Source organism: Hyperolius riggenbachi, chromosome 10 (genome assembly GCF_040937935.1).
Source record: "Hyperolius riggenbachi isolate aHypRig1 chromosome 10, aHypRig1.pri, whole genome shotgun sequence".
In the NCBI taxonomy this organism is placed as follows: domain Eukaryota; kingdom Metazoa; phylum Chordata; class Amphibia; order Anura; family Hyperoliidae; genus Hyperolius; species Hyperolius riggenbachi.
In genome coordinates, this window is record NC_090655.1 from 187,926,188 (window position 1) to 187,949,315 (window position 23,128).

The window sequence follows — 23,128 nt, forward strand, 5'->3', positions numbered from 1 at the left end:
TTTAAAATGCTAAGGGTATTGTGGAAAAACTGCACATGATGCAATGTTATTAAAAAGCTATATACCCGAAAATAAAAATATGACACAATATATGTACTACACAACCAATTCATTATATCATGCGTTTTCTTTCGCTTCAATGTCACTTTAAGCATGCAAAATATGTTTTTGAGCTTTATTTGTGTTGGGGGGAAGTGATGCTGCCTAGGGCACCAAAATGGCAAGAAATAGCCTGTGTGTCAGTGTACTGTATATGACCTTTTTTTGTGGTGGTGAAGGCCAACTTCTTAGGCTGTTTGTGGGCTATGCTGTGCTAAGAAACCAGGTTCCACACCCCAAAAGGTTTTTGTCCTTATTCAAGCCCCTGTCCACAGCTTTGAACCAATTTATAAATTTTGTTTCTGCTATTAATCGATCATTTAAAGTTTTGAAGCCACCCTTCAGGGCAGTGACACGAAGATCATCCATGCTGTGTCCGTTGGACCGAAAGTGTGTAGCATCTGGGAGTTCAGATTCGGTATCGTTAATAGTGTGCCTGTGTCCATTCATACGTTTGTGCAGAGTTTGCCCAGTTTCTCCCACGTACATAACACTGGGGCATTTAGCACACATGAGCAGATATACCAGATTGGTGGAACCACAGGAAAATGTGCCTTGTACTCTGTACTCCTGTTGTGAACCTGGTATCGATAATCTGTCAGTGGAGTAAATGTGTCTGCAGGTCCCACATCTTTTTTGTTGGCAGGGTGATGTTCCGGGCGCAATACCATCATCATGGGGGATGTTCGTGTACAGGAACTCCACGTCCATCGTGGCCAGTATGGTTCCCTCAGGTACTGGGCCGATGGCTGTCAGTTTGTTTAGGAGGTGGGTGGTATCCTGTCTGTAAAAGACCCAGCTACATACAACAAGGCGGAGCCTGAGCAGAGCACAGCAGCGTGAGTGGCATGCAAGAAGGGGCTGGGCTAGTGGGCTGGGCGTTTGCCTGCCACATAATGTTGTGGTAGACAAATCCTGCCATAAAGGACACCACTAACAGGGGATTGATTGATTTCCAATTAGATATCTACTACAATCTGATTGAGCTGTGCATGGTGGTAAATTGATCACTTTACTACTAGTTGATTGATTTCTAATTGGTGTGTGATCAATCACTTATCAAATTGGGCCATTAGCAACCTGTTTATGACTAGTTATACTCTTTCCACATGTGCACTTAGGCCTCTTGCACACTACATGCGATTCAGATTTTTTATACGACCAATTTTTGATACCGATTAAAAAATGTAGCAGTATGCAGTATGTTTTTTAATCTGAATCAAAAATCGGATCAGATAAAAAATAAATTGGAATCACATGTAGTGTGCAAGTGGACTTAAGCGGTACTGCATGCTGCATTTCTTTCTGCATTTTTCTGTTGTTGATAGCATCCAGGGAAAATCGGAATCGCAAATTGCAATCAGAAATCAGATTTGCCTCTTTCAGTGTGCAAGAGGCCTCAGAGAGTAACTGTGGTAGTCAAGCTATATAACATTCTTAGGAAAAAATCATTATGCAGCTCTCCATAATGAACACTAGAGGGCACTAAATACACACAGATACTTTATCACCAAATCAAGATTCAAAGAAATTGTTCATTTTATCTCTGAACCACAACAGCTTGAAACCAGGATTTTGTTGCTGTGTACCTATTCCTTTCTCTTTTTTGTCAGATCTTCAGAGTATACAGATATGATCTTGGTAATCCCATGCTTTTTGCATTGACTACATCAGAGTATGAAAAGTCTTTGAGGGGGATTCACACAGAACTGAATGGAAATAATTTATAGTGTAATACTGCGACCTAATAACAATGTTGTATCACTTAAGACAGGCAAAATAATCAGAATTCAATGGAAAGTAACCATTAAGTGGAGAGAACAGGCAACACTCATCTCTTCACTTGTGATTTTACATCAGAAAGCTCCACTGAAGTTTTCCACATATGCCATACACTCCAGCTCATCCACATCACTCTATGGGCTTGATTCACTAAACCGTGATAACTCAAATATCACACCTTATCAAAGATATCACACCTTATCAAAGTTAACACGCCTTATCAGAGTATCATAGCGAGCGCTACAAACCCGCAGGGGCTCAGGGCAGGACGAGTGCCATTGCCAATTAGCAGGCATAAGTTCGTAGCACTCGCTATGCTACTCTGATAAGGCGTGTTAACTTTGATAAGGTGTGATATCTTTGATAAGGTGTGATATTTGAGTTTTCACCGTTTAGTGAATCAAGCCCCATGACTCTTCACAAACTGTCACTGCAGTTAGTAACTATCCCCACCACCTCCCATGCTAACACAATGAAGAGAATATGTAACTTGGGGCCAGTGGCAGACAACTGACATGAACAGTGACTGAGAAAAATTTCATGGCAATAATCTTCACTATCAACTTCGAGAAAAGGGGAGTGTATCCTTTTCTGACAGGTTTTCAGCTTAATTCTAGAGTTCCAGTTCCTAGTAAAACACCAGCCAAAGCTCTTATTTTTCAGAGGTGCTGTGGGCAGACGGCAGTATATCTTCTGGCTTTTTATTAACTGTGTGTGCTCTGTGGGATGTTTGTTTACTGAGAGCTCTAAAGCCAATGTAAAAAATGCCTGCTCTCCAAGACCTTACTTGCACATACCCAGTTCAGATGCATTCATCCATGGCAGGGGTGCGGCCAGAAGAAAAAAAAACAGCTAGCTTTTAACCCCCTGGCGGTATAATTCCCACGGCTGCGCAGCCGCGGGAGGGGTTTTTTCGCCATTTTTTTTTTAGCATGTAGCTAGCCTGGCGCTAGCTACATGCTTCCCCCCTCCCCGCGGCGTCCGCCCATCCCCTCTGATCGCCGCCGGCGCCGCTTGCCCATAAGGAAATCCCGTTCTGAACGGGATTTCTTTGAGGGCTTCCCCGTCGCCATGGCGACGAATGGAGTGACGTCATCGACGTCACGGATGTAGTGACGTCACAGGGAGCCCTGATCCACCCCATAGCGCAGCTTGGCGGCGATTGTCCAGGCTGCGCAAGGGGTATGCGGGGTGGGCCTGTTTCCGCGGTGGGTAGCGGCGCATCGGCGGCGGGCGGCGGCGATCAGAGCAAACACCCAGCTAGCAAAGTGCTAGCTGCGTGTTTGAAAAAAAAATTATGTAAATCGGCCCAGCAGGGCCTGAGCGGCACCCTCCGGGTGGCTTACCTCGTGTCAAACACGGGGTTGCCGCCAAGGAGGTTAAGGGACCTAGTGCTGAACAGTGGACCTATCCAGAGGTTTCCCATAAGTAAGGGAAGTATCTAACTTTTCTCTTACATTTCACTTCAAGTAAGCTTTAAAGTACTGCTCTCTGCATCAAAAATAAACATTTTTACATATAAAAAAGTAGTTACTTAAATTGTAGTTTAGGGGGATTTATCCCATTTTTAAGCATAAATATGGAAACCAAAGAGCTAACAAACTGGCCAACACTATAGGTGTACATGAAAAAAACAAAAAGGTCTAAGGACCAAGTCCTGTGGAACTCCAACAGTGTGTGGATATCAGGAGGACTTGGATTTTGAGTGGGCAATTATAAAAGCCCTTCAACTGACATGTGGAAAGCCTTGAGAAACCATGGCCTTGTATGCCTAGAGGGGAAAGGACTTGTAGAAGTGTATGATCATCAGCGATGTCAAAAGTTGATACATAACAAAAAGGAGTTTATCCTTTTAGAGTAAGCAATTAGTAAGCCACCAGCGACTTTAGCAAGGGCAGTTTCATCAGATAGGTTAGAGTTGAAACCACACTAAAGGTGGTCAAAAAGGAGTTTGTAGAAAGGTAGTTAACCAGTTCTAAGTGAAACGTCGTTCAAGCAATTTGAATAAGAAGGGAATACGAGAGACAGCTTAGGGACCTAAGGGGGTTTGGAGACAACTGCCCAGGTATTGAGATTAAAGCAGCTTGTTTGAATACGGATGTAAAAGCATCAGTGGAAAGAGATAGGGTGAAATATTTACATGTGGCAGGTATGACAGAGAAGGAAAACCTGTCAAATGAGGTACGAGGGAATGGAATCTAGAAAACCGGCAGCAGGGTTGGCGCTGGAGATTAGTGACAATAGTTTTTGATTAGTTACACTAGTGAATCCATTTAAAAAAAGTGGTGGTAAGGGGAGGGGTCTGAGAAGGAAGACTAGGCTGTACAGCTAAGCTATTTCTAATGTTTTTAATTATATCTTTGAAGTATATGGCAAAGTTTGACACTGAGATGCAGGCTAGTGGGTTACCAGTGCTGAAAAGCTTAAGGGGTTATAAGAGAGTGTAATTGTAAGAAATAAGTATGATTTTTCTGTCATTGACAGAGTACGGTAATCCTGAATTGCTGTAGGGTACATTTGTTTTTTCGAATGTCATCACTTGATTTGCTCTTTTGCCAATGCCATTCAGCAATTCGACAACATTGTTTCAGCAGCTAAGCATGTCTAGTGTAAGGCCAGTCAATTGTAAAGGGAACAAGCAACCAAGTCATGGACAGACACAATAGTGTTAAGGTAATGAGTTGCAGCTAGCTCAAGGTTAGAAAACAGTGCATAGCAAGAGGAGGTTGTAGAGAATCTATAAGAGTTTGCAGGTTCAAAGTGTTACACATTTACAAGGGTTGCTTTTGGGGGGAGGGGAACAATCATACACAACAATATAATGTTTCTCAAACACTATGCATTTGTCAGAGACAGCAAATTATAGACTGAAATAGTATAAATACTATTGTCTGTCATTCATAACCTGAACCTTCAATTTCCTGTACTACATGAAAAATCCAATTAAAAACATTCATAAGCCTAATCCAGGCTAAAGTTTAGCATTTTTGGTACTCAAAATATATGTAAATGTACTTATTAATATCTCACTATATATTACAATATCAAAAAGGGCATTAGAAAAACATATACCTCAATAGGAAAAAAACATGCACATTGCTTAAAACATACACAAAGCAATTGATTTTCAAGCTATACAAGTTCCACACAAATCCCACTATGTGCTGTGCCAATTGAGTTTCTTTCATACTGTTATGAATGGAACTGAATAAAAATGGAAGGTAGGCACAAAGGCAACAGCTGTGCACATGGATGTTTCTTTAACCCTTTCAGACCACAAGACGTAAAATTGACGGCATACTTATGCACTCCAGTTTCTGACAAGATCTAGATTTCACCACTTTGCATCTGTGCACTCTGACCTTGAATGCTGCTTCATCGCCACTAAACCTCAGCTGTCTAATGACAGCTGAGCTCCTTGCACTGGTCAGTGAGCCAATCACAGTGATCATCTCATTGACCACTTTTCATTAGATAGCAACAATCATTCACAAGACTCCACGGGAGCGTGCACATGTGCATGCGTGACTAGAGGTGGCTGTTTTTAATGCAGGGCACAGATTCTATGTCCTGGAACACACAGCAGCACTAATTAGGACGTACAATCTACATTCTGGAATAGCAAAAGGTGCAACCGATCCAAAACCTGCAACAAAAAGCAGATACTTACCTAGGTAGAGGAAAGTCTCTGTATCCTGCAGAGGCTTCTCACGTCCTCCTGGCCCCCACCATTGCCACGTGCAGACTCTCAAAAATCTAGACTACTGTGCTCCTCCTCATGCATGAACAAGGCCATTCTTTACAAAGTTTACCTCTCTGTACCCCAAGAGTGTAGCAACAAGGTCTGCTTAAAAGCTCTTAGCCAAACCTTCCCCACTATGGTGCCTTATTGTGCAATTTGAATTAACTTAAAAAATCTACAGGAAGAGCTAGAGAACTCATATTGGCTAGGACGAGCAGAAAAACTCGAGCCCAAATAAAGCAGTCACAATACATCACAACCCATTGATGAGAAGCTTGATGGGAAAGGCTCCGTAATCCTCCTGGGTGGCACTTGTAAGTGCATTGAGTCCGACAAGAGAAAAGTGCTATATAACTTACAATATTTTTTTAAAACTTCATTTATGTAGTGCTAATGCAATTGCCTAAACACTAGGCAAGATATGTGGTAGCTGAAATGCAAAAGCTATCTTATTTTGGAGCCAGGGCTGACAGCCATGCATTATGATAACGGACAATTCCACTTTTAACAACAATATGGTGTATAACCATGCGCATGCACAGTGTATCCAATCAGGGATGGTCGTAGTCAGCCAACCTCCCTACGATGGAACTACGCGTAGTTTTCCGCGATTACGCTTCGCAAACTACGGCTACGAAATCATAAACTTCGCTACGTTTGCATTTCGTAGACTACGCATTGAAATACGTAAGCTTCGTTTAGTTGATGCGGACACTTATGCCCTTATGCGGAAAAATGTCCGCAATAATCCGCTAACTATGCCACTGGGTGAAGTAATATATGCGTACATATCACCTTCCAATGCAGAATTGTATATGTATAGAAGGGCAATAATGTTTCTGCGCATGCGCAATGATCCGTATAGACACAGTTACCGCACGTGTAGTTGACTTCGCAATACATACGTCAACTACGCGTAGCAGGCGAAGCTGCGCGTAGCGGGACTACGACTACGCAAAAATACGTATGCGAAGTTTTTAAACTTCGTCTATGAACTACGATGCGTAGTTGCGGACTACGATGCGTAGATTCGCGCTGGCGTAGTTTACGAGCAACCCTGTATCCAATATTGGACTTAAAGACTAATTTAACTGAATGGAATGTAGTCAATAAAATTGCTTGCATTTTACAGTACACATTTATAAATTATTTGGTCAATGTTTGCCCATTGTAAAACCTTTCCTCACTTTGAACTCCCAGAACTACTGTGTGACATCATAGCTTTGGCTAAAAATCACTGGGAGGGCGGGGGTTATATACCAATATACAGCAATATATAGATCAAGGGAGTGTTTATAATGTTGACACTACGAAAATGAACATAGAAGTGGGTGTCCTGAATAATGTATTACATTCTAGTAAATGTTGGTACTGTACCTCTTAAAAAAACAGTAGTTGTTTTTTTGTTTGTTTTTTATTTCCCGTCAAGCAGTCTTACTGGTCAAAATAGAAGAATATAGATGCATTCTTTATTTTTCATGATTTATTTTCATATCTTGGGTGTAACATCCTATGCATGGAAGTAGAATGCTCCCAGTGTTATTGGTCATGTGGTCTAACATAGCTCAGCAGTGGTGGCCCCATAAATTTGCTGGGGAATACCAGCATGCACAAGGGACTAGAGTTGGGCCGAAAGGTTTGCCTGCGAACGGTTCCATGCGAACTTCAGTGGTTCGCGTTCGCGTCCCGCAGGCGAACTTTTGCGGAAGTTCGGTTCGCCCCATAATGCACCATGAGGGTCAACTTTGACCCTCTACATCACAGTCAGCAGGCCCAGTGTAGCCAATTAGGCTACACTAGCCCCTGGAGCCACTCCCCCCCTAATAAAAGGCAGGCAGCGGCGGCCATTAGGCTCACTCGTGTGCCTGCGTTAGTGAGAGTAGGGCGAGCTGCTGCAGACTGTCTCTCATAGGGAAAGATTAGTTAGGCTTAGCTTGTTCCTGGCTGCATACCTGTTCTGTTGCATACCTGTACTGTGAACCCACCACTGCATACCTGTACTGTGAACCCACCACTGCATACCTGTTCAGTGAACCCACCACTGCATACCTGTTCTGTGAACCCACCACTGCATACCTGTTCAGTGAACCCACCACTGCATACCTGTTCAGTGAACCTGCCACTGCATACCTGTTCTGTGAACCCACCACTGCATACCTGTTCTGTGAACCCACCACTGCATACCTGTTCAGTGAACCCACCACTGCATACCTGTTCAGTGAACCTGCCACTGCATACCTGTACTGTTCAGTGAACCCGCCACTGCATACCTGTTCTGTTCAGTGAACCCGCCACTGTATTCCTGTTCAGTGAACCCGCCACTGCATACCTGTTCTGTTCAGTGAACCCGCCACTGTATTCCTGTTCAGTGAACCCGCCACTGCATACCTGTTGTGTTCAGTGAACCCGCCACTGTATACCTGTTCAGTGAACCTGCCACTGCATACCTGTTCTGTGAACCCGCCACTGTATACCTGTTCTGTTCAGTGAACCCGCCACTGCATACCTGTTCTGTTCAGTGAACCCGCCACTGCATACCTGTTCTGTTCAGTGAACCCGCCACTGCATACCTGTTCTGTTCAGTGAACCCGCCACTGCATACCTGTTCTCGCCATGGTGCGCACCAGTCCAGCACGGCCGTCACTACACAAACAGCTGTTTGCGGTGCGTTACACGGTGAGTTTGGTGTGTCAGTGTGAAGCAGTACCTTAATTACACTACCTGATTGATGTATACACATGCAAGATGTTTTAAAGCACTTTAGGCCTGTCATTTAGCATTCAATGTGATTTCTGCCCTTAAAACGCTGCTTTGCGTCAAATCCAGATTTTTCCCGGGGACTTTTAGCATGTATCCCACTCCTCCACCCGGGGGTCCAGGTGTTAGACCCCTTGAAATATCTTTTACATCACTTTTGTGGCCAGCATATTTTTTTTTTTCAAAGTTCGCATCCCCATTGAAGTCTATTGCGGTTCGCGAACTTTTACGCGAACCGAACCTTACGCGGAAGTTCGCGAACCTAAAATCGGAGGTTCGGCCCAACTCTACAAGGGACTAGGGGTTATTAAGCCTTGGGAAGGGGAGTCACTGACCTTTTTTTTAACATGGTCATTAATTTAAAAACCATAAAAAAAGTGGAAAAAAAACTCTGGCTGGTGTTTTATAAACATTTTCCCTGATACAAATGTCAGGTAAAAATATTATAATACACAGTGGTGCTCATCAGAGCTAGGATATCCGAGATATTTAGAAATCCTAGCTCTTTTTTCACTATTCGAGCTCGAATACCGAGCTCGAATAGTATTAGCTATCCGGGCTGTGCTATCCGAGCGCACTCGGATAGCAAGCAGCTATCCGGAGATATCTTAGCTATCCGAGCTCGGATAGCGTCACCAGCTCGGATAGAGTCACGTCTGACGTCACCTCGAGTCCTCACAAGCGAATCAGAGGGCTCCCAGCCCTCTGACTGCAGCCAATCACAGAGGGGGAGCCTGGCCAAGCCCCCCTCTATAAATAGCGGACGCCATCTTGCCTCACGCATCCTGCTTGCGACTTACTGACTGATTGTACTGAGAGATTGCTCCAGTGCTTTTTGTCTGTGTGCAAGTGCATTTATTGTGTTCTAAACCAAGCGTTTTTACACTCCAACACTTGATATTCAACTGTATTGCTTTGTATTGTAGATAGATTGTATTTTAGGCAGTTTAGTTTGTGTGATTAGGGACTAGGGAGGGAGACTGTCATTGGTGCTGCTGCAGCTGCAGCCAGCAGCTAGGCCCTGTGCCTAGGCAAGGCAGCCTGCCCTGCTCTGTGCTCTAGTCTCTAATTACCTGTGCTCTCACCTGTCCTACTCTACTGTACTACTACTTCTGTGTTAGATAGATTATTGTACTATTTTGTAGTTAGCAAGGCCCAGCTTTACTGCTATACCTGTCCTGTATCTGCTCTCTGTAATCTAGTCACACCTGTTCTATTGTTTAGCTAGATTCTCCTATTGTTTAGTTAGTACTGTAGTGTACTCTAGTCTGTGTATAGGGACCGTCCGTCACCGCGTTACCTAGGGTCTTTGTGTGCGCAGTGCACGTCTGCACTGTCCGCACCCTCTCGTTAGTGCTACACCTGTCCTATTGTTTATATTACTTCTATTGTGTATTCGCTAACTTGTGCTGTACTGTAGTCTGTGTATAGGGACACCGTCAATCAGCGTCAGCTAGGGTCTTTGTGTGCGCAGTGCACGTCTGCGCTGTCTGCACCCTCTCGTTAGTGCTACACCTGTCCTATTTTTTTATATTACTTCTATTGTGTATTTGCTGACTTGTACTGTACTGTAGTCTGTGTATAGGGACACCGTCAGTCAGCGTCAGCTAGGGTCTTTGTGTGCGCAGTGCACGTCTGCGCTGTCCGCACCCTCTCGTTAGTGCTACACCCATCCTATTTTTTTATATTACTTCTATTGTGTATTTGCTGACTTGTACTGTACTGTAGTCTGTGTATAGGGACACCGTCAGTCAGCGTCAGCTAGGGTCTTTGTGTGCGCAGTGCACGTCTGCGCTGTCCGCACCCTCTCGTTAGTGCTACACCAGTCCTATTTTCATTATATTACTTCTATTGTGTATTCGCTAACTTGTACTGTACTGTAGTCTGTGTATAGGGACACCGTCAGTCAGCGTCAGCTAGGGTTCTTGTGTGCGCAGTGCACGTCTGCGCTGTCTGCATCCTCTAGTTAGTGCTACACCTGTCCTATTTTTTTATATTACTTCTATTGTGTATTCGCTGACTTGTACTGTACTGTAGTCTGTGTATAGGGACACCGTCAGTCAGCGAGCGTCAGCTAGGGTCTTTGTGTGCGCACTGCGCACTCTCTCGTTAGCGCTACACCGATCTCTGCTGTAGAGTACACCTGTCCGTCACCTCACACACCCACCACCACCACCAGTCCCACCCCATTAAAGTACCCCACTTGTCCCACCCGCCTTTACATACATAACTTTTTTTTTCATTTGTATAATATTAAAAATATACGATGTCTGGCACTGGCAGCCGCGGTTTGGGCAGGGGCAGCAAGGGCATCGGCAAGAGAGGAGGTCGTGGGCGTGGCAGCCGCGCCACCACCACCACCATGCGCAGTTCTGCGTCTGCACCAGTGGCTATTCCGCCATTAGCCATTTGCCGTGGACGCCTTGGCCGCCCAACAGCTGGGAGTCACGCTGCAGAGACACAGCAGCAGCAGCAGCGTGTGGCGCAGATGTTCCTCCCACCGCCAGGTCATAGTCGTCCTATTGAGGAGAAGGACGCAGACGCTGTGGTGGAACTGATGGTGGAAGAGCAGGCCACCATTAGCTCTGAAACCGAGTCCTCCACCCCCGCCACCACTCCTGTTCGCAAGAGCAGCAGCAGCCGCCCAGCACTGCCTGGGGAGGAGTAGGAGTGCAGTTCTCCAGCCCCAGCGGGCAACACCAGCACCCTGTCACTCAGCACCTTCTTATCCCCAAGCACAGCGGGGCTATGGAGTGCTGTTGCGGCAGAATTGGCAATGGAGGAGGAAGAAATGCTGATGGGCACTTTGGGGGATGATGCTTTGGACAGTCAGACAGTGGTGACTGTCCCTCAGCCCATGCATGTTTGAGGAGGGGGAGGATGATGATGACAGGGTGAAGGACAGAGGCTGGGCGGCACATTCTACGGATGTCATCAGCTCTGAGGAGGAGGAGGAGGATGCGTCTGTGGGCCTTGCTAGAAGGATCAGCATTACAGGCATAGGCAGGATCAGAAGTGGGCGTGGTATGCAGGCCACACAGGGTGCTGATCCGGAGGCGGAGAGTTCTGCCAGTGCCACCAAGAAACCCCCCCCCCCCACCACCAACACAGGGAGACCAGCGGCAGCAGCAGCACCTTCCAGCCGAAGGGGCAACTTCACCTCCCCAATTTGGAATTTTTTCACCCTGCCATATGTGGAGTGCAAGTATGCCACCTGCAATCAGTGCTGCCAGCAGCTCAGCAGAGGGAAGGAGCCCTCTGCGTTTGGCACCACCTCTCTGGTGAACCATCTGGCAGGGAAACACTTCCATGAGCATGAGGAGTTCATGAAGTTGAAAGAAGCTGGCAGTGGCAGACCCGCCACCACTGCGAAGCCGTCGGCAGCAGCCACCCACCCTCCTCCACCTCCTCCAGCAGCACCAGCAGGAGTGTGTCAGAAACGCACTGCTCCTCCTCCCTCTGCAGCTCCTGCCGCCGACACTGAGGCCTGTTCTGGCAGCCAGTCCGCAGTGGCCTCCTCTGCTCCCTCCAGTGATTCCCGTGCCATCAAAAGGCATCGCCAGACCCTGTTCAGCGACACTTTCCAGGGGGTGGTCAGGGTTCTGCCTCCCAGCAGCCGTCGCGTGCGTCAGCTGAACGGCTTGCTGGCACGGGCCATGTGCTCCCAACTCCTGCCTTATTCCCTTGTGCAGGAGGGGAGAGACATGCGTGCGCTCCTGATGTGTGCAGCCCCCGATTGGCCAATCCCCAGCCGACAATATTTTGCACGCACGGCCATCCCTGCACTTCACCGCTCTGTGATGGCCAATGTCGGGAGAGGGCTGGATCACGTGGTGGGTCAACGGGTCCACGTCACCATGGACTCGTGGAGCAGCCGGTTTGGGACAGGCCATTATCTGTCCTTCACCGCGCATTGGGTCAGCTTGGTGGAAGGGGGTGAGGAGGGGGGAGCAGCATCGGGCACTGTCAGAGCAGCAGCAGCAGCAACAACGCAGTGGGTGGTGCCACCATGCAGGGTCAGCGGAATTGCAGCAGGTTCCTCTGATCCGCTTCCATCCACCGGCACACCAGCCCAAACCCCCCGCCTCAGCAGCAGCGTGAAGCCCCGCCACTGCCAAGCGCTGCTGGAATTGGTCAGCCTGGGGAAGACCAAACTGACGGCGAATCATGTCCTGGCCACACTCCGAGAGCAGGAGAGGAATTGGCTGACCCCCAGAGGCCTCAGAGTCGGTGAGGTGGTGTCCGACAATGGGGCAAACCTGGTTGCTGCCATCAACAAGGTAGACCTGACCCACATCCCCTGCCTGGCGCACGTCCTAAACCTGGTAGTCCAAAAGTTCCTGCGGACCTACCAGGGCATGGACCGACTCCTTATGGCGGCAAGGAAGGTTGTGCGTCATTTCCGGCACTCGCCTGCAGCCGTAGCGAGCCTGGAAGAGGTGCAGAAGGAGCTGCACCTGCCACAGCACCGGCTCATGATCGATGTTCCAACTCGCTGGAACTCCACCCTGTCGATGTTGGAGCGTCTGGTTGAACAGAGGCAGGCTGTCAGCCAGTACGTTGCACAAGCATCAGTTGCCTCCCTCACAGCAACTGGGCGTGCCGCCACCAACCTCCCGTCCATCATCTCCACGGAGGACTGGGGGCACATGCAGCAGGTGTGCTCAGTCCTGGCACCCTTCCTGCAGGCCACCAACATGGTAAGCAGGGACCATGCAATGGGGTGCGAGTGGGTCCCCTTGGTGTGTGTGCTGGACAGGGCCCTGTATGCACTGCTGGAAGAGGGAGCGGCAGCCTTGGACCAGCAGGAGCTGCAGGCAGCTTCACAGGCCACCTCTGAGGAGGAGGGCTTGGAGTTGGTGGAGGTCCCTGACCTTGCTGCTGATGAGAGGGAGCAGCAGAGCGCAGCTGGACTGGTGCGGGGGTGGAGAGAGGATGAGGTGCAGGAGGCAGAGGAAGAGGAAGACAGCACTGTCGGCTCTGGGGCTGCCGATTATGTGCCAGCAGACGTGGCCAGACTCTTCCCAATGGCAGCGCACATGCTGAGGTGCCTACGCACGGACCCAAGGGTCATCCAGATGAAGAAGAGGGAGGACATCTGGATTGCATGATGCTGGACCCGCGTCTGAAAGGGAAGCTCAGCCAGTTCCTGCCTGCAGGAGGAGACCGTGCGCAACAAATGAGGGATTTGCAGCTGTCCCTTGTTGAGCGCTTGGAGGAAGCCTTCCCTCAGCCATCCACCCCCACTGTCCAGCCAGCACAGAGGCAGCAGCAGGAGCCTGCATCCACCAGCAGCAAGCGCACGCGCACCACTGACCTGCTGTCTCTGACCAATGAGCTCTACATGAGTGTAGAGCTGCCAAGGACTAGAGAGGAGGTGCCTGCAGCAGCATCCTTCTCCGGTCACAGACAGCGCTTGACCTGCATGGTGGCTGACTACATGGGGTCCTTCAGCGGGCTTGACAGCATTGCCCCTGTTGATCCCATGGAGTATTGGGTCAAGCACCTGCCGATCTGGAGCGAGTTTGCGCAGTACGCCCTGGAAGTGCTCTCCTGCCCCCCTTCCAGCATAGTGTCATAGCGTTGCTTCAGTGCAGCCGGTGGAGTCGTCACTGAGAAGCGATCTCGTCTGTCTCACAAGTCTGTGGACAGACTGACGTTTCTCAAAATGAACCAGGCTTGGGTGGAAGGCGAATTCCTGGCCCCTGTTGTCGGCGAGAGGGGGACATAAAGTGGCGCACACACACATTACACCTGCTGCTGCTGCTGCTGTATTTCTTCCTGCTGTCTATGTCTCCACTGCCAGGGAACACATTAAAAGGTGCTGCTGCCCATGCGCCACCAGCTATTATGCTCAAAAATAGCTGCCTGCATTATTTTGAAAAAAAAATAAAAATGTGTAATTATTTTAGAGGTGTCCGGGTTGAAAACTGTGCTGTCCCAATTGTGTATTGGACACAATGTGGGCTTCACGACCGCTGTCTGGAACCTCGTGATGTTTATTTACGGCCCTGGAACCACCGCTAGGACCCAGGGCCTATTATGTCTCGCTGCCTGCCCTTCTGCCTGCTGCCAAATGCCAGTCTGCCACACACACTCATCCTCCTCACGCTGCCTGCTGTTGTATTTCCTCATGCTGTCTGTGTCTCCACTGCCAGGGAACACATTACAAGGTGCTGCTGCCCATGCGCCACCAGCTATTACGCTCAAAAATAGCTGCCTCTCTGCCTGCATTATTTTGAAAAAAAAATTGTAATTAATTTAGAGGTGTCCGGGTTGAAAACAGTGCTGTCCCAATTGTGTATTGGACACAATGTGGGCTTCACGACCGCTGTCTGGAACCTCATGATGTTTATTTATGGCCCTGGAACCACCACTAGGACCCAGGGCCTATTTTGTCTCGCTGCCTGCCCTCCTGCCTGCTGCCAAATGCCAGTCTGCCACACACACTCATCCTCCTCACGCTGCCTGCTGTTGTATTTCCTCCTGCTGTCTGTGTCTCCACTGCCACGGAACACATTACAAGGTGCTGCTGCCCATGCGCCACCAGCTATTACGCTCAAAAATAGCTGCCTCTCTGCCTGCATTATTTTGAAAAAAAATAAAAATTTAATTAATTTAGAGGTGTCCGGGTTGAAAACTGTGCTGTCCCAATTGTGTATTGGACACAATGTGGACTTCACGACCGTTGTCTGGAACCTCATGATGTTTATTTATGGCCCTAGAACCACCACTAGGACCCAGGGCCTATTATGTCTCGCTGCCTGCCCTCCTGCCTGCTGCCAAATGCCAGTCTGCCACACACACTCATCCTCCTCACGCTGCCTGCTGTTGTATTTCCTCCTGCTGTCTGTGTCTCCACTGTCAGAGAACACATTACAAGGTGCTGCTGCCCATGCGCCACCAGCTATTACGCTCAAAAATAGCTGCCTCTCTGCCTGCATTATTTTGGAAAAAAAAAATTGTAATTAATTTAGAGGTATCCGGGTTGAAAACTGTGCTGTCCTAATTGTGTATTGGACACAATGTGGGCTTCACGACCGTTGTCTGGAACCTCATGATGTTTATTTACGGCCCTGGAACCACAGCTAGGACCCAGGGCCTATTATGTCTCGCTGCCTGCCCTCCTGCCTGCTGCCAAATGCCAGTCTGCCACACACACTGATCCTCCTCACGCTGCCTGCTGTTGTATTTCCTCCTGCTGTCTGTGTCTCCACTGCCAGGGAACACATTACAAGGTGCTGCTGCCCATGTGCCACCAGCTATTACGCTCAAAAATAGCTGCCTCTTTGCCTGCATTATTTTGAAAAAAAAATAAAAAATTGTAATTATTTTAGAGGTGTCCGGGTTGAAAACTGTGCTGTCCCAATTGTGTATTGGACACAATGTGGGCTTCACGACCGCTGTCTGGAACCTCATGGTGTTTATTTACGGCCCTGGAACCACCGCTAGGACCCAGGGCCTATTATGTCTCGCTGCCTGCCCTCCTGCCTGCTGCCAAATGCCAGTCTGCCACACACACTCATCCTCCTCACGCTGCCTGCTGTTGTATTTCCTCCTGCTGTCTGTGTCTCCACTGCCAGGGAACACATTACAAGGTGCTGCTGGCCATGCGCCACCAGCTATTACGCTCAAAAATAGCTGCATCAATTTGAAAACATTTTTTTAATTAATTTAGATGTGTCCGGGTTGAAAACTGTGCTGTCCCAATTGTGTATTGGACACAATGTGGGCTTCACGACCGCTGTCTGGAACCTCATGATGTTTATTTACTGCCCTGGAACCACCGCTAGGACCCAGGGCCTATTATGTCTCGCTGCCTGGCCTCCTGCCTGCACATTACAAGGTGCTGCTGCCCATGCGCCACCAGCTATTACGCTCAAAAATAGCTGCCTCTCTGCCTGCATTATTTTGAAAAAAAAATTGTAATTATTTTAGAGGTGTCCGGGTTGAAAACTGTGCTGTCCCAATTGCTGTCTGGAACCTCATGATGTTTATTTACGGCCCTGGTACCGCCGCTAGGAACCAGGGCCTATTATGTCAGTCACATCACACTGCCTGACACACACTACTCCTCCTCCTGTAGCTGCATTGAGCTTCTGCTGTCTGTGTGCTGCTACCACTGCCAGGGAGAACAGAAGAACTATTTTCTGCTGCCACCTGCCCACCCACTCTCCTACCGGCGGCAGCTATTACCACACTACAACTTGCAACTACTCCCTCCTCCTGCTGATGTCTGTGTTTTACCACCGCCAGGGTACACAGAAAAAGGCGCTGTGGCTTGCAATGTGCCACTACCTACCTATTATGCCATCAACACAAATATAACTATGGTGTTATTAAAATATTACAAAAGAAAGGAAAACCAAGACACATAATATAATGATAGAGAAGAAGAGGAAGAAGAAGAAGATATAGAAGAAGAAGATGAAGAAGATATAGAAGAAGAAGAAGAAGAAGAAGAAGAAGAAGAAGAAGAAGAAGAAGAAGATATAGAAGAAGAAGAAGATATAGAAGAGGAAGAAGAAGAAGAAGAAGAAGATATAGAAGAAGAAGGTATAGAAGAAGAAGAAGATATAGAAGAAGAAGGTATAGAAGAAGAAGAAGAAGAAGAAGAAGACATAGAAGAAGAAGAAGATATAGAAGAAGATATAGAAGAAGAAGAAGAGGAAGAAGAAAAAGATATAGAAGAAGAAAAAGATAATTGAAGAAGATACAAGAAGTAGAAGATGAAGAAAATTCGAGTAGAAGAAGATATAGAAGAAGAAGAAAAAGAAGAAGATATAGAAGAAGAAGATATAGAAGAGGAAGATGAAGACGACGTAAATGAAGACTTCCAACTTACAACCATTTTGGACACACCTTCTCATGCAAACACTTTTCATGAAGTTAATTTACTATTTTTTAACCTTTTTTATAACTACAACATCACCACATAATCACTTGATGTTTTTCTTCATAAAAAAGGTGGTTTCATGCATCATTGACCTCCAATACAAGTTTTAAAAGCTATTTAAGGCCATCTCGAATATTTTACTCGAATACAGACTCGGATAGTGACGTCGGATATCCGAGGTCGAATCGGATATTCGATTAACTCGAATATCGAACTTCGAGTGAATTCGGATAGTTTACTATCCGAATTCGACCAAACTCGAATAGGATAATGAGGTATCCGATCAACACTGATAATACAATATTAATGGTGTTGATTCAGGTAGTACGGTAAGTTTCTGTACTTTGCTGAGGATCGGATCATGTATGCAAGTGGATGTTTCTTTCTTTGTAAATGTTGGGTCGCCTGTTTTTAGTGATCACACCTTTACAATCTAATATTAAATCACCCATGAAAGTTGCTGGAACTTGGAACAATATTTAAAACCACTGCTTCTTCAAAAATTCAGCTTAAAGAAGGAACTCCAGTAAAAATAATGTAATAAAAAAGTGCTTCATTTTTACAATAATTATGTATAAATGATTTAGTCAGTGTTTGCACATTGTAAAATATTTTAAATCCCTGATTTATATTCTGACATTTATCACATGGTGACATTTTTACTACTGGCAAGTGATGTAGCTGCTGCTTGCTGTTTTGGCAGTTGGAAACAGCTATTTCCCACAATGCAACAGGGTTCACAGACAGGAAACTGCCAAGAGTACGTACTCAGAATTTCTTTGTGGGAGGGGTTTCACCACAATATCAGCCATACAGCACCCCCTGATGGTCTGTTTGTGAAAAGGAATAGCTTTCTCATGTAAAAGGGGGTATCAGCTACTGATTGGGATAAAGTTCAATTCTTGGTCAGAGTTTCTCATTAAAGTCAAAGACAACCGATGAGTATGTTTAAAGGTAGTTTTTCTTTACAGCTATCTTTCTAGTGATTTACGCCACATGCTGCACTATTATTATTATTCATCCGAGTATCACAGCACCCCAACTGGAGTCATACTTATTTCTGACCATTATTAATACCCGGAAGTTAAAATCTAGTGGATAGCATAAAATATATAAAGTATTTAACAAACTCAATTTCTTTTGGAATTCAATAATAAATTAACAAGTGCAGGAGGAATAAGAGGATTTGTGAGAAATTACTAAAGCCAGAAACTGCAGATGGACAATTACTCAACAATAAATACAACAGCAGACATATTAAAAACTGTATACTTTATAGTGCATGATGTTTATTTATGAGTTTTCAAAACATTCAGATAAATATCTTTATTCTTGAAAATGCCTGCATAATGTTTTCTCTTGGATAAAAAACACTAAAGGATTTTAATTGTGTTTCTTCCAAGCTGTCATTTGAACATTAAACAGAGATTTACTAATACTGTAAAATGAGACAACCTGCCGTATTCAGAAAAAAAGGATCTAGCAAAGCACCTTATATAGTTATAAACTGTATTTTGCGTTCTAAAACTAGACTGAACATTTATATTAAGCAAGCCAGAAGCTATGAAAAAGTAAAGATACCGTATTAAAATGAATGAACGGTATGAAACATTTTAAATTCCAGTTATATGTATCCCTCTCCACACAGAATAAAACTTAAAACTATGTCTGTGTAATCCCCAAGTGATGGGCAAAACACATCATGTTGTGTTGTGATCAACGGAAGCAGCATCATCCAATAACACTTCCAAGCTCTGATCTGGTCTCTGCCCACTCTGTGTAGCCAACAAGCAAGTACTTTAATAGAAGTTGTGTACTTTGTAGAGTTTTGCGAGGGCTTGGGACACCAAGCGGGCCAGTGAGCGGCTTTTATGGTCAGGATGACCAGCCAGCCCTGGATGAGAAGAGAAGTAACTTTATGGTGCAAATACTAGGGAAGACACAAGTCGTTAGCCTGGATTGGAAGTATTATCTTTAATGCCTTATGACTGTTTGCTTCATGGAACGTTGTGAAAGAGGAGATTAGACTACCCTTATAAGGAGGACTTGTTATTACATCCTACATATTGGTTTGTCTTTCCTGGCTTGGCTGTCATTCGGGACTCTCATTGGAAGTGTAATGTCCTATATATGTAGATATAGTATTTTATCTATGCCTGCGTGGGGGCTCCACAATCTGTATGTACAGATTCTACTTCCTCATGCCTGTCCCTTTCTCTACCCTAAGCTACACATTTATAGAAGTGGATAGATCTGGAAGGGCGTTGGAATCCACAACAGAGTGTTAGAAAGTGAAAGGAGGGATAGAAAGGGATAGAGAGGTGATCCTGCATGAAGACTGATCTTGTTACAATCTCAAGGTCATCACACGCTATTAGTTTGGTCAACCTTGTACAATAATGAAATCTACCTGACTGAAAACCGATCAGGGAATATAAATAATTTTATGGCCATGCACCTCTTTTATCACATATTTTTCTATGTAGTGGTTGCTGTGCTCTACACATCATTGGCAAACAAAGATTGCTGCTGAGGTTTAGAATGAACACATACTGCTTTGTTTGAAAGGAACATGTAGCTTAAAGTAGACCTCTGGTGTAAAAAATAAACCCTGCGCTATCAGCATAGGCAGCAGAAATTATAACAGAATATCAGAAAAAATGGCTAAAAAATGACCACTTGTGCCATGAAATCTAGGCTTCCTGGAAAATTGCCATAGCAGTATACTGCCTTTGCCATCTGTAAGTGGGAGGTGCCTTATAATGTGGCCAGAGGGATACTCTTTTCTACCTTTGCCACTGAGCCAGCTTATCACAGAGAGGAAAGGTGAAAACTGCCAGCCACCGTTGCAGTCCAGAGCTGCCATACTGCTTTCCTGCTATGTAATGAGATAGTCAGCTGTCACAGTTTCATGTTTTTCATGTTGAATTTTACAGCGTCCTACTGCCTTTTGTGGATAACTACCTATGGGTGTGTCTGGCTGCAGAAAGACATATCTGGTCTTTTTTAACCTCTTCACATTCCTGGACATAGATTCTTCCAGAATAGTGCCCTCCTGTGTTCCTGGGCATACAATCTACCTGAACGATAAAACGATGCCACATGTACACACACGATATAAGAGTGAATGATTGCTGCTTTGCAAATAGCAGCAGTCATTTAATAAAGTTATAATAGTATAATAATACATTTTAATCCCTTTTAATACATCATAAAATTAGTGTTGCCTGTAGCGATCAGTTGCGATTGCTAGGGCGACAGTTCAGGGACCCAACGCTCTAGAGATCCATTGCTCTGCCACTGCCTATTGATACATCTGTACAGCACTGAGGCGCTTGAACTGTTGCCCTAGCAGCTGAATATGATCGCTACTGATGCACAGGCTGGAGATAAGGCTCCACACGGGCTTGAAGTCCCCTTGTGCTACCGCTCGATAAAAGACAAAAAAAAAAACAGCATTCCTCAGTGTGGAAGCAACAAAATTATAAGAAATTTATCAAGAAAGCTTTTTTTTAGTTTAATATATTTCTATTAGTGTTAAAGGTTTTGTAATCAAATCTAATGACTGAATCCTTGATCTTTGTTCTCACGGTTTGTTTCAGAACTAAATATTCGAATGATTAATGCAACTGAGAATCTGAATAGTATCATGTCAAAATTTGAATTTTCTGGATCTGTACTGCTATTAATCATAATTAATTTTATTGATTGCTGTTGATGTACGATATTGTATTACTCTAGACAACCTGTGTCTCCTTCTATGTTAAATTTCTATGTAAAAAAAATGTAATGACTGATTTATGAAAAACAATAAAAATGTCAGCCCTTAGACTGTACACCTGCTGTCTTGCAAGGGTACATTATAGACCAACAAATTCATATCATCCTCATACATGTCTTTCCTGAAATGTACAAATAAAAAATAAATAAATAAATAAAAAACCATAAAAATAGCTATACATAAAAACCTTGCAATCTGAGTTCGGTATTGCTTTAAAATATGGCTTTTAGCCGTCTCTTTTAATGACATGCACTGGACTCCAGGAAGTCTGCTAAATACTGGAGGGATGGAAGAACAGTGAGGGTTTTTTAGCAGGACCCACCTCCTAAATTGCTACATATAATTACGGACGCCACACGTTTCTAAAAATGTAAGATCAACTGTCCCAAAACTTAGCAAATAAATGTTTCCTTTAAAGTGGAGCAACATGGAACATACTAGTCAGTTGGTGCATTTAAGGTAATAAATAAATCCATTTTACTTACCCAGCCAGCTCCTGTTTAAATAAACAGAAACAAACACAGGAGGCACTGTAAAAAAGTCCACCACAGAGTTCACCTCCAGCCAGAACCACAGTTTGTCATTGGCAGCGATAAACTGTGAAAAGATCATAGAGCTACAGTTAAAACCAACAAGAATGCATCATTATGAAAAGTCACGATAAAAACAAACTAGTCGTAGGCTTGAAAACTGTCTCCTGGTCACCTAAGTAATATTTTCTGTTTATACAGGAACATTTCTGCGTTGTCAGTTTACAGAAATGCTGTATGTACTGAACCAAAATTATTTCAACAGACCAGGTTGTAAAGGAAAATTGTGCAGTTGGCATGATAATCCTCACTTTTTCCTTTTAAAGTTTGTCTTTATAAATTAGATTATTTTATGCCATCGGCGCTAGTGCACGTTTTTCTTACAATACCTTGATTGAACTGCTAATAACATTTTATAACTTTGTGCATTGACAGAAATATTACAGTTTTTGGGAAACAAATGTGAGCCTTTTCATTTATGTTTAGTCAGGGAAAAACATAAAAAGATTAGAAAATTAAGCAAACTTCTTCAATTTCTCTACAACATTTTCTAACAGTCTTTTTATTACCCAAAATATAATTTTATTTTCAGAATCTCCATTGGGAACAGATTATCTGCAGAGAATGGGAATCGCATCATGTTTCTTCTGCTCCAAAGCAGATATACTCACCACCAAGGTTTTTCAGTGCCGCGCAGGTTTTTGTTAGGTAGTTTTCTATGGGGTGGGGTTTTTTTTGGGGGGGGGGGGGGCTGTCATCTTTTCTTGGCAATACATTGCAACTCACTGACAGATCCAGTGCTGATCTGTCAGTTGCAAAAATCACACGTCACCTCTGCTCACTCACAAAGCAAGTTGCATCCCCATTTTTGGTGACCACTGATCACAGTGCTGAGTAAAGACCTCAAGCATGATGAGGGCGGCGGGGGCACACGTACGAGCATGCAGCAGTGGCTTTAAATGCAGGTCGCGAATATCGCGTCCTAGAATGCAGGGGAAAACTAAGCAGGATGTGGAATTGATGTCCTTAAAATTTAAGGGGTTAAATTACGCACTCTGTGCTGCCATAGCTGGAAATTGCATTGTGGCTTATGATGGAGCACAACTCACCATGTGCGCATCGCGCCCTATTAACCTGTTTCATTCCAAATATAAACAAATTTAAAATTCCAATATGGCTGATTGGCAAAAAACTGAGCTGTAACTGGCTCCTGGACAATAGATGGTTGGCAGCTGACTAATCTCCTTGACTAGATCTTACTGGCCTCAGTACAGGAAATCAGGATTGAGTGGCACAATCTGTAGACATCCCTGGAAGTCGTGGCTTGGAACAAGGAACATATGAAGACTTCCTCATGTCAAGCCCCCATATGATTGATTTAAGCAATTTTTAATTATTGATTTTACTGAAATGGTGACCAGCCTTTATCTCTAAAATATTTTAATGATTTACCCCACAAAATTCACCATCTTTTTGTGGATGCAAAAAATATATATATATATTGGCCTCAATTCACAAAGCGGTGCTATCCAACTTAGCAC

General features: G+C 45.0%; 1 protein-coding gene across 11 annotated transcripts in view; it reads right to left on the bottom strand.

Annotated features, from left to right (window-relative positions):
* The window catches only part of KCNMA1 (potassium calcium-activated channel subfamily M alpha 1), a 759,662-nt gene that overhangs the window by 378,129 nt on the left and 358,405 nt on the right, over nucleotides 1–23,128 (bottom strand). For all 11 annotated transcript variants that reach the window (XM_068255423.1, XM_068255413.1, XM_068255414.1 and 8 more), the window contains exon 5: nucleotides 21,543–21,654. In XM_068255423.1, coding sequence (XP_068111524.1) covers nucleotides 21,543–21,654 — 112 coding nt within the window. The remainder of the gene's footprint in view (nucleotides 1–21,542; nucleotides 21,655–23,128) is intronic.